At 37.9% G+C, this 18,850-nt stretch overlaps 1 protein-coding gene across 1 annotated transcript; it reads left to right on the top strand.

Annotated features, from left to right (window-relative positions):
- kiz (kizuna centrosomal protein) lies at positions 1 to 18,513 on the top strand (the record flags this gene model as incomplete). Its single annotated transcript, XM_026285373.1, is given in 11 exon segments — positions 1 to 286; positions 382 to 529; positions 4,644 to 4,760; positions 5,132 to 5,299; positions 5,635 to 5,785; positions 8,063 to 8,228; positions 8,759 to 8,821; positions 10,098 to 10,184; positions 10,709 to 10,766; positions 16,889 to 16,932; positions 18,119 to 18,513. Coding segments are annotated over 11 exon segments (1,392 nt in total), but the record flags the coding sequence as incomplete, so codon positions are not given.
- Between the last annotated feature and the right edge of the window lie 337 nt (positions 18,514 to 18,850).

Below are 18,850 nucleotides of genomic sequence, written 5' to 3'. Positions count from 1 at the left end.
ATGAAGTCTGATTGGGACGTCTTTCAGAGGACAGGAGAGCAGCATAGATGGGAAGAACTAAACTCACCTCACACAACCCTGAAAGAAGCCGAGGTGTCCTCTCGATCTGTGACCGCAAAGAAGCCTGCACACATTGTGTCATTAGAGAGGTGTCCGAGCCGCAGTCCTTCCTCAGATACTACTGATCCAAGAGATTCCTCACAATACATGAACTCTGGAGGTGACGATGAGGAAGTGTCTGCAGAGGATGAAGGTGACTCTTCACCAAGACATCAAGATCTTTCAGGTTTGAATTTTTCTGCTCAATTAACTGCAGTTGTACATATGTAAATATTTTTTGATTACCCCATTTTAAGAATTATAATCTTCTACACATTTTAGATCACACTAACAGCAGACATCAAGCCTTGAGAGGAGATGTTGTAATTCAAGAACAGCATGTAATATCCTTTCAAACCAAAGGTGGCACACACAAGCAGGTCAACACACAGGAACCTGGAAGGTCTTACTCTCACGAATCCCCTAACAGGTACGGTTGCATGGATTGTACAACTAATATCTTCCTTCTGAACACAGCCAGAAACTCGTTCAACCTAAAGAGTTTTATGAGGTTTATGAGAACATTTAAACTGCCTTGTCAATCATCTTGTCACAGTTAACTTCATCTATTTCATTTAATTTGATTTCCTACATTATCTGAGAAATTAAAAGACAAAAAATCATGCCAAGAACTCTCCTCCTGTGTTTGCATAATAATGAATTTGAAAGTTAATGATCAAACATATCTTTATGAAAGATCACTGTTGTTGCAGATTCAATATAATGAAGAAAACATTGAATAAATAATTTCATCAGGTTAGATATTGATTATTACTCAAACCCTTTTCTCTACCTGTCTGTCGATATTGGATATCCACCATGTTTGTAATTTAACAATGTTTATGTGTATTTGCAGTTCTTATAGAATCCTTGATCCACACACAATGGGCTGTGGGCAATATTGGCCATTAGAGTGTACTGAGGAGGGCTTTTTTTTTTTTTTGAAAAGAAAGATTAAGCATTTTGAAATCACTGAATTGTAGAGCTGTTATGAAAAGGGAAGCTAATACAGTCAGTAGTAGAGTTTCGGCAAAAAGTATAAACATCAAGTGGGAGATCATTTATCTGTGTGTGGTTTTGTCGGATGGGGAAGCGTGTACATGTCCACATGGGTGTACAGATTTAATGAACTGGGGTTCTGCAGCAAACAACCTCACTCAGTAAGGCTCAGTTGTGGCTTTAGGACACCTTGTAAGGAAGGCTCAAACCCCAAATCCAACATTATTGGCCTAATCCCAGATAAAGCTTTAAGGGAGCAATTTTCTCCTCGGGAAATTTGACCCCAAGTCCCAGTAGACTCAACTATTTCTTGACTTCATAGAATTTACTGAAGAATAAAAGTGTGGGCATCTTGAAGGCTCTGCTCAGGTGGATAGTTAGTAGACTGGCTTGATGCTTAATTTTTTAAAATATTTTTATATTTTATATTTATATTTAAGTCTTTATATTTATAATTGAATGCACATATAAAAACCAGTCCATTTTCATTTTCACTTTAAAACATATGAAATAAATGTATGTACATTTGTGAGTACTTATGCCTGTTAGTCTATATGTGTTGATAACAAGATTTTGTCCCTTCAACCCCTTCGTAACACATGCTGCTGTGCTTATGGACATAACTTTTGAAAAAGAGACAATATCAGTTACAACATTATATTACTAAATTCTCCTGCTATATATATATATATATATATATATATATATATATATATATATATATATATATATACACTCCCCTAGAGTTAAACAGTTGAGTTTGACTGTTTTCGACTGTTTTCAGGCGCTGCGTAATATCACTTCGTAACTTTTCATTTTCCGTTGGTCTTAGTACACGATGTAACTACAGAAGAGTCAAGTTTTAAATAGGAAAAATATCGAAACTCTTTGGTCATCTTTGAGTGAGATGCTAACGGTCTAATCAGATTCAATGATCTATGCTAAGCTAAGCTAAAAGTGCTACCGCCAAACCCAGAGATCAGCTGAATGGATTCCAAAATGGATAAACTCAACCTTTTAACTCTAAGGGAGTTGTAAAATGAGCCTATTTTCAAAAAAAGTGGAATGTTCCTTTAATTCTGCAGTGAATAGATAGATTAATGGAAGTTTATTTGATCATTATTGCCCAGTGCATACATGGAGTGCATTATCTACTTTAATGAATTGGTATACATACATAGTACTAAGGTATGCATGCAAATTCTGTATGGCAGAATTTTTTGGCAGAATCATTTGTTTGCTTCATGCATAATAATAAGGGCTCTGTGATCAAATGAGATGTTGTGTATCAAAACAAACATCCCCTTCACTTTAGATGCTAATGCGTGTGCTAATCCTCAGTGGTTCCCTATGGAGGTGATTGTAAAGTGTTTCCTTGTAATTTAAGACCTTTTAATAGATTTAAATGACATTTTATTGAAGACACCCACCACTTCTCGGGCTACTACATTATTAAATTTTTGCTCACATTGTCTAGATACGAATATGGTTGGTAGTGACCTCTCCGGCATGTTATTATTCGTTGTGAATGTTTGCTGTTAAAATGAGAGTTTGTGGCCTTGTAAAGAGGCCAGGCTAAGAACAAAGCTCTTGTAATGTTATTGTGCGTGTAAGCAAGAGAAGGAGAAACCATTAGTATCAATCTTAACATTTAGTAAATAGCATGTCGCACATGTTGTGATGCGAAAGTGGAGTCAAGGCTATCGTGCGCTCGGGTCTAGAGAGGAGAGTGTATCATTGTATTCTTTCGAGCATTCCCTCTCAGCCTCTCATATGACAGCACGAGTTTGTGTTTTCAAAGATCTTGATGTGCTCCAGTTGATCTTTCAACTAACCCATTGTAATTCTAACTTTATAAAAGGAAAGATCAGCACTAAAACACCTTGTAATGGATCCAGTATGAAGCTCTTTCAAGTATGATACTGAATTTGTAATGACTGTGTATCTTCACCGATTGATTTGTTAACATATTCGTATCTCAGTATCTCCATGCTTTATCTGAGTCACATCAGTTCCCTTGTTGCATGCTATTTCTAAGGAGGACTAGAATATATGCTAGAGGAACCATTATTGCTGTTGTGGAGAAAACAAATTGTTGAAATATAGAAAACATGCTCCTCATAAATGGCCTCAAGAGCAAACACCTATGGATGTTGCCAACAATATTCTGTAATCAGCCGCTGTTTGGGTGTGTTTGGTGTTTTGAAGAGCCCTGGCGAATAAACTAGGGGGAAGATGATGACAGAGCAGAGGGATGTATGGGGGGAAGGCTGTTTCAGCCGCTTTGAAGAGGACTTTGCCCAGATGGATTGTGCTCGACAGAATGTCATGGATATAATTCACACAAGCAGCTTAATCAGGGTGTTTCCAGGAAACAACCTGCCAAAGAGAGGCAGCGATTGTTTGGTGGCCTCTGACCCCAGGGCCCATTATAGATTGTCATAAATTCTTTTTGCCCATTTTATATAGTGGGGGTTTTAGGATTTGGGTCCAGGTTTTGCAGAAGCTATTCTATAAAGGGCCACCCAGTGCTTAATACGTCAGTGGGAGAGATATGGATCTGCTAAAACAAAATGAGCCACAGACAATATTTCAAATTTCTACAGCCAATGCTTCTCATTTAAAACCAGAGAAGAATAATATATTAATAATACTGTGTGCGTGTGTGTGTGTGTGTTTGTTTAATTGAAATTTAATTTTTTTTAATGCAATTAAAAAAAAATTAACGTACTTAAATTCCTAATGCACGTTCCTGGTCTTACTGTGCACAACTCATCAGTGCTTAACATTCAGAAAAATAAAAATGTCATCTTGTATGTAAATACATGTAATGTCACTTCATGTAATTAATGTGACATCAACTGAAGAAAATGATGGAAGATTTGAAAAAAGAGTTACAATTAGGATATGTCTAGATGCTGTCGAAGGTGAACATCATCTTCATCCTCCTCATCCCATTTCTAAATGCCCCTTAAAAGTGGTCCGCCTCAAAAGTCCTCCAGAATCCATTGCAAACTCACTCTCAGACAAGAGACAGCAAGTTATTTCTTTTATGAAACAATGTCTCAGCTTTAAAATGTTTTCAATTTTTAAGAAATTTAAATGATAAATACCATTGTGTGGCTCTAAAATGTGTCATGACAGATTGCTGTAGCACCTCAGTTAAAGCAGCACCTCAACCGATCATCTTTTCATATTTACTAGTTAAAAAGCATGACAAAAATATTAATGCACATTAGAAGGTATTTTATTTCAACAATGGACAGGCATCAATATATACTAATATCCAAGTTTAAGTCCACCAAAGTAAATCTACTCTCCTGTCTGGTTTGTTTGACGGACAAAATGACCAGATTCAGCAATATGATTGGTCAGATCCCCTGCCAGTCAATCTCCCTGCGAAGGGTCAATTCCCAGTTGATAATATCAAGTCCCATTCTGTATTTCAAATTAAACAGAATTTTTGCTTGCAAAATGTAGTTTCTATACGGTATATACACAATATACATGATAATTTAACTTGTTTGTTGGTTCTTGTTTTCCAGGCTCTCCATGGAAGGATTTTGTCATCTTCTGCACAGCATTGAGCGACGTCTCAGTGCTAAAGACATGAACCTCTACAGAAGCACAGTCCATGAGCAGAAACTCGAGGATATCATCAGGTCAGAGAAGGAAGATGTTTTGTTCCCTCCTTGAGTCTGCTTCCTCTCATGTTGCTGTAGTGTTCACAGATTCAGTGGAAATTGCATTATCCTGCCTTTAAGGGCTCTCACTATAAATTAAGTGCCATTACTTTGGCACCAACAACACTCTGGCAATAAATCTTGGTTTCTAAGTGGTTTTGAATCACAGTGAATTGTTATAGTAACGATTTTGCAGTGGCATCCATACATGCCAGTTTACTGTTTTCTGTGTTTATTTGTGTAATTTGAAGTGAAGAATATTTGTGCAGATATAAAGGCGGCTCAAATGTGTGTGACTGAACTCAACATATTCTGGTTTCTAAGGTCATGTTTCTTTATGTTTTGCCCAGTATATGTGGTCAGTGTGGGCGTCTGGATGGTGTGGAAGTGCATGTGTGTGGTGCTGTGGTTCTGCAGCAGCTGCCCCTGTTGTCCTGCAGTCTATCTCACGGATGCCTGTTACCCAGTGATCTGATCAACACTCACTGGTCATCAGCTACAAAACCAGAACAGATCAGGTATAGTGCTTCCTTACAGTTCTCAGCTTGTTTCACTGTCATTGAGTATTTGAGAGCCTATTTATTTTGGCTTTTCTGTTTCTTGTGTTTTGGAATGATTAAACTGGAGTGTGTTTTTAATTGATTACTGATTTAATGTTTTATAAGTGTAAGACTTACAGCTTCACTGGGTTCCACTGACAAAGTACTAAGCTGTTTTTGTAATACTGCATTTTTTTGTATTGTATCGCTGATATGTACATATAAAAAAGATAATAATAATATAATATACACACACATATATATTAATGTTTATGTTTCTCGCCATTATTTGATTGTATGATTTGGGTATACAGGTCGTGTCTGTCAGCTGATAGTGCTCTGCTGTGGGACTGCTGCTTCAGACACTTCTTACAGCTTCAGCAACAGAAAATCCTCAGCATCGACCACATCATCCAGCTCTTCACTCCCCTCCTAGTGCCAAATAATGCCACCTACACTGAGAAGGTATCGCTCTTACTCTTACCTGATTTCTGCTTCCCAATAATTTCTCAGTCTCAGTTTTTTTTTTATACTGCAAGTATTGTTGGCACATACCTGTTATATAATATGGTGAATTGTCTACAGCCATAGTCTAAATCAGTTTGTGGTGATAAATTGTGTTTATTACTTATTTTAGTCAAATCTATCTATTAGGGTTGTAACGATACACATGTTCATATTGAATCGTTCGGTACGAGGCTTTCGGTTCGGTATGCTTTACAAACCGAACAATTAGTTAGACTAATCCTATTACATTTGGAAAATAAAAGTGCTTAAAGTGTGTGAAATGTAATTTTCTCAGTGCCACTGCGCTTAACAAGACAGGCAACGTGTTGCACCAGTTGAGTCAGTGGCGTAGCAGACATCTTTATGCCTGCGATCACCTACCTTTGCTGGCTTACGTTGTAAGATGATCTTGCATCGCCGATAGATATGTGTATTGTAAAAAAATAAAATAAATTTGGCAATAATGGCATTAATTGCCATTTCCAATTAATGTAGGCCTTTTACATTATTATTATTATGAAGTTACTTTTATTATTAAATCAAGATTACAATTAATATGCCCTGTAATAATTACCACATAACTGACACACTGTGAGGATAACAAAAGATTAGGCTCTTTGCTTCTTGATTTAAGGACTTTTAAAACAGTTCTATTGCAAATTGAATTAGAATTATATAATTAAAATATTAACACTGCAGTCATCAATAAAAATCAATGAAATAAGCTTTTTCAGGCACTGACTTTCAAAAACTATGTACGGGCCATATAGAGCCGTATTGTCTCTGAGAGAATATGTCGTCAGATGCCGAAAGCTCCGTTACTCTGTCGTTCCATTTGTACTTTCACTTTCTGTATAGTGAATTGACTGAGATTAAGATGTTCACCGGCATAACTCTTGCACAGAAAATACACGTTGCTTGTGTGATATCCAATGGCTCAGTTTCATGGTTTAAAACAGGAATATTTCCAATGCTGCGATGTAACCAATTACTTTCTTTCATTCTTCCACGGGTCCTTAGCTGTTTACAGCAGGAAACAGTTTTTCTAGGAAAAACTCCAGTTCTTTAATGAATTAAAACGGAAATCTACTTCAGCATTGCTGAAAATGCCCTTAAAGTTTCGTGTTAGTGTCCATAAAACCACTTTTTAATGTCTTTAGTGGTGAATATGGGTGTATTATTATCCTGGAATATGTAACAATTACAGGAAAATAATGTTTTTTGAATATGATGCAGCTGTCCCATTAAAATGACCTCATCCTGTAAATGTATATGGGCGTTTCGTAGAGCAGCCCTGTTATAAATTTCAGCTTCATAAAGTTATTTTTGTTAAAATGAGGTCATGGGGTTGGTGTTGCTCTCCTGTTGTTATAAGACGATGTGGGAATCTATTGCTAGGATGTGATAATAGTTGACATTTGACCTCCTTTCCTTGTCATTATTTCTGATAGTTTCTCTTGACAGAGTGCAGAATTGATCAGCATTTTTACTCGCATAGTGACTATTTGGCTTGCTTTATAGTTGCGGTTTATATAATGCTTATGTATTTTTCAGTTGTTCTGTCTGTTCTGTATCTGGTCTCAAGATCTGACTCAAAGATGACAATTTAACTAACAGTTTACAAAGACATAGTAATATCAGTGTTTTGTAATATTGCTGAACAGCAGTTTTAAGTTGAGAGCAGAGCTTTGAATAAAGATAGCTATTTTAGTTTATAGTTTTTAAAGTCAGTCACGAGCTTCCCTCATGCAGTGCATTGCCTGTGGTATCAGCCCTCAGATCTTGTAGAACTGTATGTGAGAAGATGAGAGGCTGAGCAGTGAGGGGCACTGATTTTTGCAAGAAAATAATTGGAATTCTGGAGAATCTATTTTTTTAATTCACATACATGGTAAAATGTGATAAATAGTACTGCCAAAATGTTTAATTAACAGACATTCAGTGGATGCTGCCGATTCTCTGCAGGAATCATGTATGTTTTGTTGTTGCTGTTTTTAGCAAATTCCCCCCCAAAAAAAAAAACACCATTCAGTTTAGTCAGGCTGAATCTGGACACTATACACATATTGTTATCATTATGAATAACATGATCTGGAAATATCAGGGAATTTCAAAACTGTGATTTCCAGGCATGCAGACGTTTTTGTGAATTATAATTTTTTCTAATCATGCAAGACTGGAAATATTAGGTGGTGGAACCCTGAAATAAAGACAAGTCGTCTCTTTGTCATCCAGGCAGGGGAGCTTTTGAAGAGGCTTCTGACCCACGAACCTGAGAACCATCAGCCGTCAGAAAGTGAACTGTCATCTTCTTGCAGCTTGCCCTCTCTTCTGGATGACAGTGTGGAAATCAAGCCCGCCAGGCCTTCCACAACAAGAGAGCAAACTGTTGGAGCACAAGGTTAGTAGGCTTGTCTGATATCTCCTCTTAGCTGGCACTTTTTTACAAATTCTGCTTATTGCAAAAATCAGGTTTCCGGCTTCAGATGAATAGACTGTTTAAATACGGAGAGGTGTTAAGAGCCGTGCTCGGCCAGACAGTTTAGATCAGAGAGAGAATCTGAGAGGGACTCCCCAAAAGCAGGCGAAGCGCATGAACAGCTCATTTCCAGTGCCAAAGCAGAGAAGCATCATCTCGGTGGCTCCGTTCTGATGAAGGAAGAGGGGACCTCGAGTACTCGCAGGATGCCAGAGCTCTGACCCTCATGAGAATACACTTTTGCCCAAATCTCATTTCTGACAAAGCCAGCCAGCCTTCATTCTCCCTTTAAACCTGTCCTAATCAGTCCTGCTGTTCAGATTCAAAAAGCTCCCCACCCCCCTTCCCCAGCTCTGTCTCTCTCTCTCTCTTTTCTTTCTCGTTTCTCCTCTGTCTCGCTCTTCCACCGTCTCTCTCTGAGCTGCGCTTTCCTTCTCTTTTCTTTGTTTCAGGAATTCAAAGTGCTGAAGAGGACAGTGCCGACCAAAGCCCAGTGGAAAGTATTCCTATTAGAGGTAAAAAGGCAGATCGAAGAAGCGCCCTTTCGGGAGTTCTTCTGTGCCGGTTTTGTCTTTCTCCTCACGCAGTAGATAATGGGGGTCCCTTTTTTTCCCAACTGGATAGCTGTGAAAGGATGATCAAGGTGAATCAGAGGTCAAAGTCCCACCTGAAGAGTGAAACAGTTCCTCTAATTATCGGCAGAGAAAACAAACCCGTCTCTTTTCTTCTGCTCTAGGTATGGGTGAAACTGAGATTCTCAGAGCGCATAATGCGGAGGTTTAATTGTCCACTGGCCGGGTTGGGGGTGCCGCACAAGATCTGTCATTGGTTCTCATTATCTGCTAAACAATGCCAGCCAGAGGCAGACTTGAAAAGACTGGATGTCAAGGCATCCTTTGAAAAGCCTCGGGTAGCAAGTCCCAGCGCCAGCTCAGAAATGTAAAACTATCCATTATTCCACTTGGCTATCTGATTTCAAACTGTGCCTTTCATGCGCGGGGCTAGCCCAAGAGCGCCACGGAGAGAGAAGTCCAGCTTCTCACTGCAACTAATCAAAGGCATTATGGTTGTAGAAAACCGCCTCTGCTGTCCCTGGCTGCTCATGAGCTGTTTACAGGCGGCTAATGAAGACTGCGTCGAGTTCTGTTGCCTTTCGTATTACATCACTTTGCAATCATCAGTGGAAACAGTGTCCGAAGGGTGGCCTTCCACCGTCTCCATGCCACGCACAATAGTGTTTTATGTATATGGCGAACAAAAAGGAAATCTTTAGATGCTTTTCTACATGCTACTGGTGCCTATATTTTGCAGTCATTACACCAGAAGAAACAAGCAACAAACAACATACCATACTGCAGATATCAGGATAATGAGATGCTGGAAAGTATTAACCACTTTGACAATTTATTTATTTATTTATTTATTTGCTCTCGGCATTTAAAACCGTCATACTTTTGGTTTCCAGGGCTCGTTTTCAAAAATATTTTAATCTTGAATGCTCGCTGGTTAAAGATCTCAATTTCCAAAGTTTATAGAGCCTATAAACGATTTTGAATGGAAACATATAAGATGTGCGGCAACACAAAGCCGGCAAGCTCTTTTTTTTGTCTGGATTAGATCAATAGTTCAGTGCTCGCTCACTCTGTTTTTCACCTCCTCTCTTTGCTCATCAGTGGCCTTAAAGAGCTGATGCTGGTTCATCAAACATCAGGGCTCTGGAAAGTTGGAAGTCGAGGTCTTTAGTAAATATTTGATTAGCTGCTTTCGCATTTTGTATTTTTTTTTCTATAGAGACCAAAGCATATCAGCTGCTTAAACAGTCTGTGGCACAAGAGAGGCACTGGAGTGACTCAGAGGAGGAGGATTCTGAGCCGTCAGGTAACGGAAAATAACAGAGCTAAAGTTGAATCGTTACATTTATTTTCCTGGAGAGTTTGCAGGTTGTCTGTCCACAGTGTGTTTGTAAATATTTATTTTTAAATGGCTCATTCTCAAAAATATTTACCATTTGTGCCTAAAAAGTTCATTTGTTTCCTGCACCTCAGGCCTAAAGTACCAGCACCATAATTGGCAGACAACCATAAACTAACGTTTTTATTATTATTATTATTATTATTGATTGCCCCAATTGTAAATCACTTTTAATTATAATAATGTATGTACATAAATAGCCCTTTTCTTTTAAACTACATTTACAATAACTATTCAACCCAGTTACATCTAAAAACATCTGGAGTGTTGACTGTTATTCATAGTAAATATTATCTGTATTTTATCAGACAAGTATATGCTATTTACATTACAAAACTGTGTATAATGCATTTTTAATATTGTAGGATAAATATGTAATAATAGCACACCTTTTCCCTTCTTTTATATTTAAATTATTTTCTTATCTAAAGACATTAACAAATTGGAGAGGTCTGAGGCGCTCCGGGAGTCTTTAGCACAAAATAGCAGGTAAGTACCCAAAAAATTATATATATATATATATGTATGTATGTATGTATGTATATAAGAATTTACATTTTTCCCATTTGTCCTCTTTTAATAAAAAAGCAATAAGTGTTTGTCCTTGAAACACTGTTAGCATCATTAACACAAGTTCACGTGGGAGGCATCAGTCAAGCTGTATTTCCATTCAGAGCTTCCTCTCTTATCATCGGCATTATTTGATTGCTTCAGTAAATCAGGACTTTGAATGATGAAAAAGGATCTTGAGGGTACAGTGTTTAGGTTTTCACATCAACACAAGTTCACACAATCAGCTAAGACACGCAGCCCTCCCAGCAGCACCTCTCCTTCATGAATCCATTAGGGGAGGTAATGGATGGGTAAACCTGGAGAAGAGTAATCGTCTCTGATTTCACATGCTTTTCCGAGCATCACGCTGACACAAGGGACGAAAGTCTCCCTCCCTGTCTTTTTTTTCCCCCTCGTACTCCTCTTCTCTCTTCTGCCCAGTCTTTATGCCCACTCTTTGCCCACCTCCCCTCGCGCTCTCTCGGCTAGTTTACACTATTTGCAGAGGAAAGGGTATAATGATCACACTCTGATAGAGCTCTCTGATGGATGCCACAGTCTGCCCAATGAATGGCCTCATTAATAAACATAAGCTGTCTCTAGTGTGAGATGCTTTTGGATCATCCCAGAACCTCACAGAGAGAACCCTGGCGGAGCTCGCTGCAAAGATGAAGGATTTCACTGCTGCATTTGCTTTGCTTTCAGGTAAAATATTTAGTGGCACTTTTTTTTTTTGTGCTGTGTTGAAGAATTCCTCTTCTGCCAGTCACTTCTTGCGCTTTATTGCCTCTACAAGTACCCTGCACTCGAGCACCAGTAGAACACTACATGTGCTGTTCCCCCGTCCTCTCGTCTTTCTCGCTCTCTCGTCTCCGTCACTTACTGCTGTCATTCTGTCACCGAGCCGATGGGCACATTAAAAGACCTTCTGGTTGGGACCGAAACTCCCGACAAAATAGTAATAAAGCAAAATAAAATAAATCAAGTGCCTCTCTTTCTTAGCCGTAATTATGATTTTTGCGCTTAAGCTGAGACCGTAGCTGAAGAATTGGAGTTTAAAGCAGGCGCTTTGGTGCAAAAAAATGCATTTATGGGCCTTTGTGCGCCTCCTCATTATGTGTGGGGCTGATTCATTAAGTAATTGGTTTGCAGTTGTTTACATGAGTATTAAGGCCCCCTATTCAGCAGTCTTTGAGAGATACATTGTGCAAATGTTGCATGTTATGAATGCCCAATGAGAGGCGGGGGGCCAGGCCTATTGGCCAAACACTGAGCTGGGCTGAAAAGACCAGAGAAAAGCGTCAGGCACTGCTTTGCATAGCAATGACTCGCCCATAATAAGCTTTCCAGATTAAATACATGCAGTCCATACAAGATGCAAAGAGATACTTTTAACACATTTATGTGTGTTCATTTCACTATTATAGCACTGAAGAGAATTGGGGTCTTTCATATCCACCCCCGTTTTTTTTTTTATTCCCTTCCCTGTGCTCTCGTCAGCGTGCCGTTTTTACTGCAAAATACTTTTAAGGAACACAGCGTTTTATTGTGTTATAATTCAGAGGCTTGTTGGACGGACCAGGCGGTATTTGTTACGCCTGTGTGCCGCAGTGATTCAGGAAGGAGAGCGCTGGAGTAAGCAGCTGCACTCCATGTAAAGACCTCTTGTTCCTGCGCTTTGTTTAAGGCTGCATGCCACAGCTTCCTCCTCTTCAGCCACTATTGTGTCCTCTGCTACTGCAGGCATGTTGCGCAGATCTCGCTCGCTGTCCCACTCTGTTGCTGAAAAATAAAAGGTTAGGATTAGTAGTTGGTTTTTTATAACATCTTAACCAATGTTTCATCAGTTTCTCACATTGAAGAAAACAAATGCTTGTGTAACTCCAGCAGGATGGTTAAAGTGTAAAAGGTCTTTTACACACCCTTGTAGGAGTTTTTGTAGTTTGACAAATTTGCACTTTAATTGTTTGTGTCATCGAGATACTACTACGTTTTAATTGCCATATTTTTTCTATATTGTTTTTATTCATTTTTATTTCAGCTTTAAAATTAGAAATATTGCAATGAGAAATACAAATCTGTAAAATAACTAAAATTATTATTTTTTGTTATCGTTACAGTGATTGATTTATTTTGTCTCTTTTTCTGGTTTTGGTCATCTACACTAGCAGTGGTGAGCGTGTCTTCAGCTTATGCACCAGTGAATGCTCGTGTGCGGGCGCTGGTGGGTGTAACGGGGGTAGCACTAAACAGCAGTAGCCAGTGGGGGTCACTCTCTTTCTTTGTGCCTCTCTATGTCCACCTCCTTTTGTCCACTAAAAAAAGAATATCCTCTGTACGCATAACAACATTTAATTCACTGAGCCAAAAATGACACTTTCTTTATTTCAGACGTGAGGTCTTCATTTTGTTATATTAAATTAATACCAAAGTTAAAAGGGGTGGGGTTGGGGGGGGGGGGGGGTAAATGCAGTGACCCAGATTCTTTGAGGTGCTCTCTGTGTATACACCACAAATAAATAGAAAAGCCTCCTGCCTGTGCTCCTGCAGTTCTGGTTGTTGTCCAGCAGAGGGGACTCATATTCAGCCCAGCCGTGGGTGCTGTGACAGTGGCAGCGGGTGACAGTAGAGGGCGCTCTCTCTGCTGCTCTGAATCATTACCTCACTCCAGAGCTCTCGGCTCTTTCAGGGGTCTATCAATGGTAAATCAGTGCTGCTGTAGGTCACAGCTGGGACCAGTGTAGGAGGTGCTACTGCTACCTTCACAAACACAAGCTCTATTATGTGTGGAGGCGTATAGATGTTTATATTCATATGCTATATTTTCATGAGAGATATAGTTCCTTTTATACGTATAGACTGAAAAATAAAACTGTTGTGGAAAAAATTTGCACTCAAATTGCTATTAGTTTCACAATTATTTACAATGAATTGTCAAGTAACACACTAAATTAAACATGGAATTAAGTGGACAGTATTTACTGTAAAATATATTGCAACATCATAATCAACTATATCTATCTATCTGTCTATCTATCTATTCATCTATCCATCCATCCAATCGATAAATTACATTAGTTTTTTTTATATAAGTGAGTATCTGCGAGCTTTGACGTGACACACATACATTTTGTTTTACTTTATAAACAGACTATTTCAAAAGGAACAATATCAAAATGATACACTTTCATCAAATGTAATCGCAGAGCTATAATCGGATGTGATCACAGGTATTATGAAAATAACTTGGCCCAGACAACAAACGCAGACTAACTGCAGTCTATTTACATGAAGCGTATTGCTGCATAGGATGCCGAGAGACGTCTTTTATTCATAGCTCATAGATATCATAACAACAACCCACACACCCCATATATTAATGTATCAAATGCTTGCCTAAAAACGCACTGGGGCACTTTTCATCAAATATCGCAAATACATCCAAATGCTCAAAACAACGTGGAACAGAGGGAGAGCGGAAAAAGTAAACGCCGGAGCGGAGGGAAATAGAGAGAGGTTGCCGTCAAAGCAGTAATTTGCATCATTTTACACATTACATTCACCTCTGTGTATGAGACACAGCCAAACAGTGGCCAGCCCTGTCTTACATATTCAGATTCGTTGCCTCAATTAAGTGAACCTCAGTGCAAGATGAACTGGCATAAATGTTTATGGAAATGGAATATTAGATTGGAGGGTCAGTGGCATTCACAGCTCTCTATGATAATAGTGTCTTGAAATCAGACTCGTCACTGTCTGAAGTGGCACAGCTGATAGAGCATTCCCATGGCAAGCAAGTTATATAAAAGAATAGCCCTATTTACCCACCCAAACATGTATTTATTATTGAGCTCATCATGACTAAAGGGGGAAAAAGCCCTCAAATTTGGCTTTAGCGTTCACTACTGGGGAAGAGAAAAGCCTCCCTATTTTCAGCTTTCAGTTTGAAAGGGAGATGGGAAATTGGACACAAGATGTTTGTTTGTTAAAATGTTCATTTCTGCAGACAGTTTAGTATTTAATTTTCATACATCCCATAAAGCATTTTTTTAAGCATGACCCATCAATGTAATTGTTATTCAAAAAATGTCCTTTATGTCTCCTATCAGCAATTCCTGTAGTATCAGTCTATAGAGTAGGACATGGCAAAACATACTCCTGGATTACAAAATAAATCAAATAAATAATATGCAATAAGTTAACATTACCATTTGTGGTCAAAAATATATTTTTAAAGTAATTTTTATTATTTAGAATTTTCTATACATCAAAATATTCAAAAAAATGTTTGAAACATTATAATTGTATTCAACATTGATAAAAACAAGAAGAAATGTTTCATAAGCAGCAAATCAGCATATTAAAATGATTTCTGAAGGATCGTGTGACACTTGATCCTTCAGAGGCTGAAAATGTAGCTTTGCCATCACAGAAATAAAATATGGTACAATAAAAATTTGTTCTTTTAAATTGTATTAATATTTCACAAAAGTACTGTTTTTGCTGTATTATATGTTGTATCTAATAAATGCAGTAGTGATAACTTTAGAAAACAAGGTGAGGAATAATGTACAGTCAGTCTGTCCATGTACAATGCAGCTGATTACCAAATAAATAAATGCAAGAAAAATGCGAACTCTACCAAAATTATATTTTCAGTCAGTATACAAAAAAAAAAAAACGACAACACAGAGCTTAACAAAAAATAAAATAACTATACTATACCAAATTATGCTACACAAAAGTATTTCTAATACTCATGATACGTGTTTTGAATGTGCTCCGAACTATGCACCACAGATCTCAAATATCTCCAGATATCTGTTGATCACATTTAATAAAGACTGTGCTCAGTCCACCTTAAAGAGCAATTTGAGCAAGAGGATGATTACTACCTGCATTGTTGTGCTTTACAAGACTGCACCCTTAACAGTATGTTTCTTCGCCTTCGCCTTCTAAAATCATCAAAGTAACATTTACGATCAGTCTACTCTTTATTGTAAACGTTGATGAAAAAGAATTCAGCTGCCAGTATCTGTTTCAGAAAGGTTTTTCACGGGCTGCATGTCAGTCAGGTTCTTTGACCCTGGGAGTGAATGCATCTGTGCTGCTTTTTGTATCTGTCTACTGTAACTCTGGTGCTCTGTGTTTTATGAGTTTGGAGTTGTATTCTTATTGAGCCAGAGGTGATTTATATAACTTGTTCGTTCTGACCCTGATCATAGCATCTGCATGCATGCATCAATAGAATTTATGAAATTTCGTGCTTTGTGCAGAGATGCTCTGGAAACAAAAGAGCCGAGCTGAATTATATGTGAGCCAGCCTAATTGAGGTCAACTACATCTTTACAGCTCCTTTGGTCAGTGTCAAGGTTGTGCACATGTGACTGAATTTGCAGTCGGGTCGCGGGGAACACGTGAATACACATACAATCAGTGTTCGGTTTATTCATCTAAATGCATTAAAGGGAAACTTGTGTTCCCAGAATCCTTTAAAGTACATCGACGTGAAAACGAAATGAATGATATGGATGTGTGAAGACATGGATGGTGAGGATGAGGGTGAAGATGAAGATGTCATTGTTGATCTGAATAGCCCTGTGCTGATGTAAATGAAGAAGGAAGCCTGTATGAAAAGTAGCGTGAGCTTTTGCATATGCATCAATGCAGATCAAAGGCTTGTCAGGGGTCATGCATTTACATAGAGATATCAGTGATTCTATGGGAACCTGGGAACCCAGCAACCCGGCGCTCAGTCCTCTTATGAATAGAGCGCCCTGACCGGGTCCTTCAGCGCCATTAGAAAAGAAGTCAAGGAAGTTTATTTGGCCACTTGCCCCATCCGAGGGGAAATGATGTTCCTCAGGCTTTGGTTAGGTACCTTTGAAAGAAAAGATGGCGTTTTGGTAAGAGATGAAGGCTTCCTGGAGTATTCTGTGTGTTGCTGCTGCACCGATTGCATGGGATTTTTTTTTTTTAGCTTTTATGTTGTGAAACAAAATGTTATTGTTATTACAAATGTGTAGTCTTATCTCTCTCTTTTTTTTCATTTCTCACAGGAAGACTGCAGAAAATAAAGCTTTCTCTGCTGTCCAGTCAAAGGGTAAGACAAATGACAGAAGTATTAAAACATTTTAAATGCAGCTGCCAGCACATTGTTCAGATAGCTCTTTATTTTAATGCTTACAATCCACAATAAGAGACACTACTACTCGTGACCTGATTACTGCACTGCCTACATTTTGTGAGTTCACTACCAGTCAAAAGTTTGCAATAGTTATGCTTACTAAGACTGCACAATTCATTATACAATAAAAACAGCAATACTGTGAAATATTATACAAATTTCAGATGTTTTTAAATGTAATGTATGCCTGTTGGTAAAGCTGGATTTTCAGCAGCTATTATTCTTTAATGTCATCTTCAGAAAACATTATTAATTATATTTCTTATTAATATCGACATTGAAAGAGTTGTTGCTGGTTAATAATATATAAATATAGTGTTCCTTTAGCTGAATTGGTAGAGCATTGTGTTAACAAGCGCAAGGTTAAGGGTTCAATTCCCCGGGAACACATGATAGGTAAAAATTGATAGCCTGAATGCACTGTAAGTCGCTTTGGATAAAAGCATCTGCTAAGTGCATAAATTTAATTTTATATATATAAATATAAAATATGTAGTATATATATATATATATATATATATATATATATATATATATATATATATATATATATATATATATATATATATATATATATATATATATATACACACATACATTATAAGTATATGTGACACTTTTATTTCAAGGTTCTTTAATAGATAGGTAAGGTCAAATAAATAGCTTTTATTTTATTTTCATTTTTTTGTTCTTTTTTTTTTTTACACCTTCATTCAAAGGTTTGAAGTATCACAGTTTCCAAAATATATGGAGCAGCACAACTTTTGTCAACACTGATGATGATAATAAGAAATGTTTCTTGAGCAGCAAGCACTGAAAATTGGAATTTACTGATTACTGATTTGATCACAGCCATGAATTACATTTTAAAGTAGATTACAATAGAAAACAGACATTGAGAAAAAAAAACGTAGTAGTGTGTCTTGCTACTATGTGTGTTACCTATATTTTGGTCTTTATATTTTGTATCATTTATTTAATTCTGTGGAATTATTTTTTTTTTTTTTTACTTTTTATTTTCTAACATTCCTATGGGCAAATTCATCTCTGCCCCCTTACTGTAACAGATGTTCATGGTGTACATATATATTTTTCCTTGCAGCATTTTGGGGAGAATCAGATGACAGCAATTCAGAGATCGAAATGGCCTTGCGTCCTCAGTCCCGCAACACCAGCAGCCATGACTTTGATGATTTTTATGATTAACGTTTCTCTTTTGAGTGTTCACACTGTCAAGTTTTTATTGTTGTTGTTGTTTTTTTTCATTGAGCCGTTAATATGTTTGAAAGAGATGCCTTTATACGATCGCAAAACAAACAAAAATCTTCACTGAGGAATGAGTGCGACATTCCACGAAAACAAAAAAGAGCCATCCTCTTTATTGTGGCCAAAGACTGTGAAGGGTTTTCAAAACATGTCGGTGTTAACCCTGCTTGAATCTCTTTAGCTGAACAACACTTGGACCTGGTTGAAATAGATTAAACTTGGTTTTTAAAGTGATTCCTTTGCACTGTGTTGAATATTACGCATTTTAGATGCTGCAGGTATCTGGCGGTGAGTTGGAGTGGAATGCTCTGAGTCAACTCCTATGAAAAGCCAGTGCACAATGGCCACTCTGCATGCTGCTGAAACACCTTTGAACTCACTCAAGTACCCCTGGCCCATTTAGGAGGACAAAATGCGTTGTGCTCATCTCAATATAGAAACAAACGTTCTCTGTATTTGTGGCGGTTGAAAAGCGGTTTCATCAGCCGAGCGCGACGCGAGCGTCTCCCTTACCGACGATATGTGTGCTGCAAAATCCGCTTCTCTAAAAAAAGCACATATTTTTATG

This window comes from Carassius auratus, chromosome 17, assembly GCF_003368295.1.
Source record: "Carassius auratus strain Wakin chromosome 17, ASM336829v1, whole genome shotgun sequence".
Taxonomy (NCBI): Eukaryota; Metazoa; Chordata; class Actinopteri; order Cypriniformes; family Cyprinidae; genus Carassius; species Carassius auratus.
Note: the sequence above shows the minus strand (reverse complement) of the source record. Positions and strands in the feature narration are given on the sequence as shown.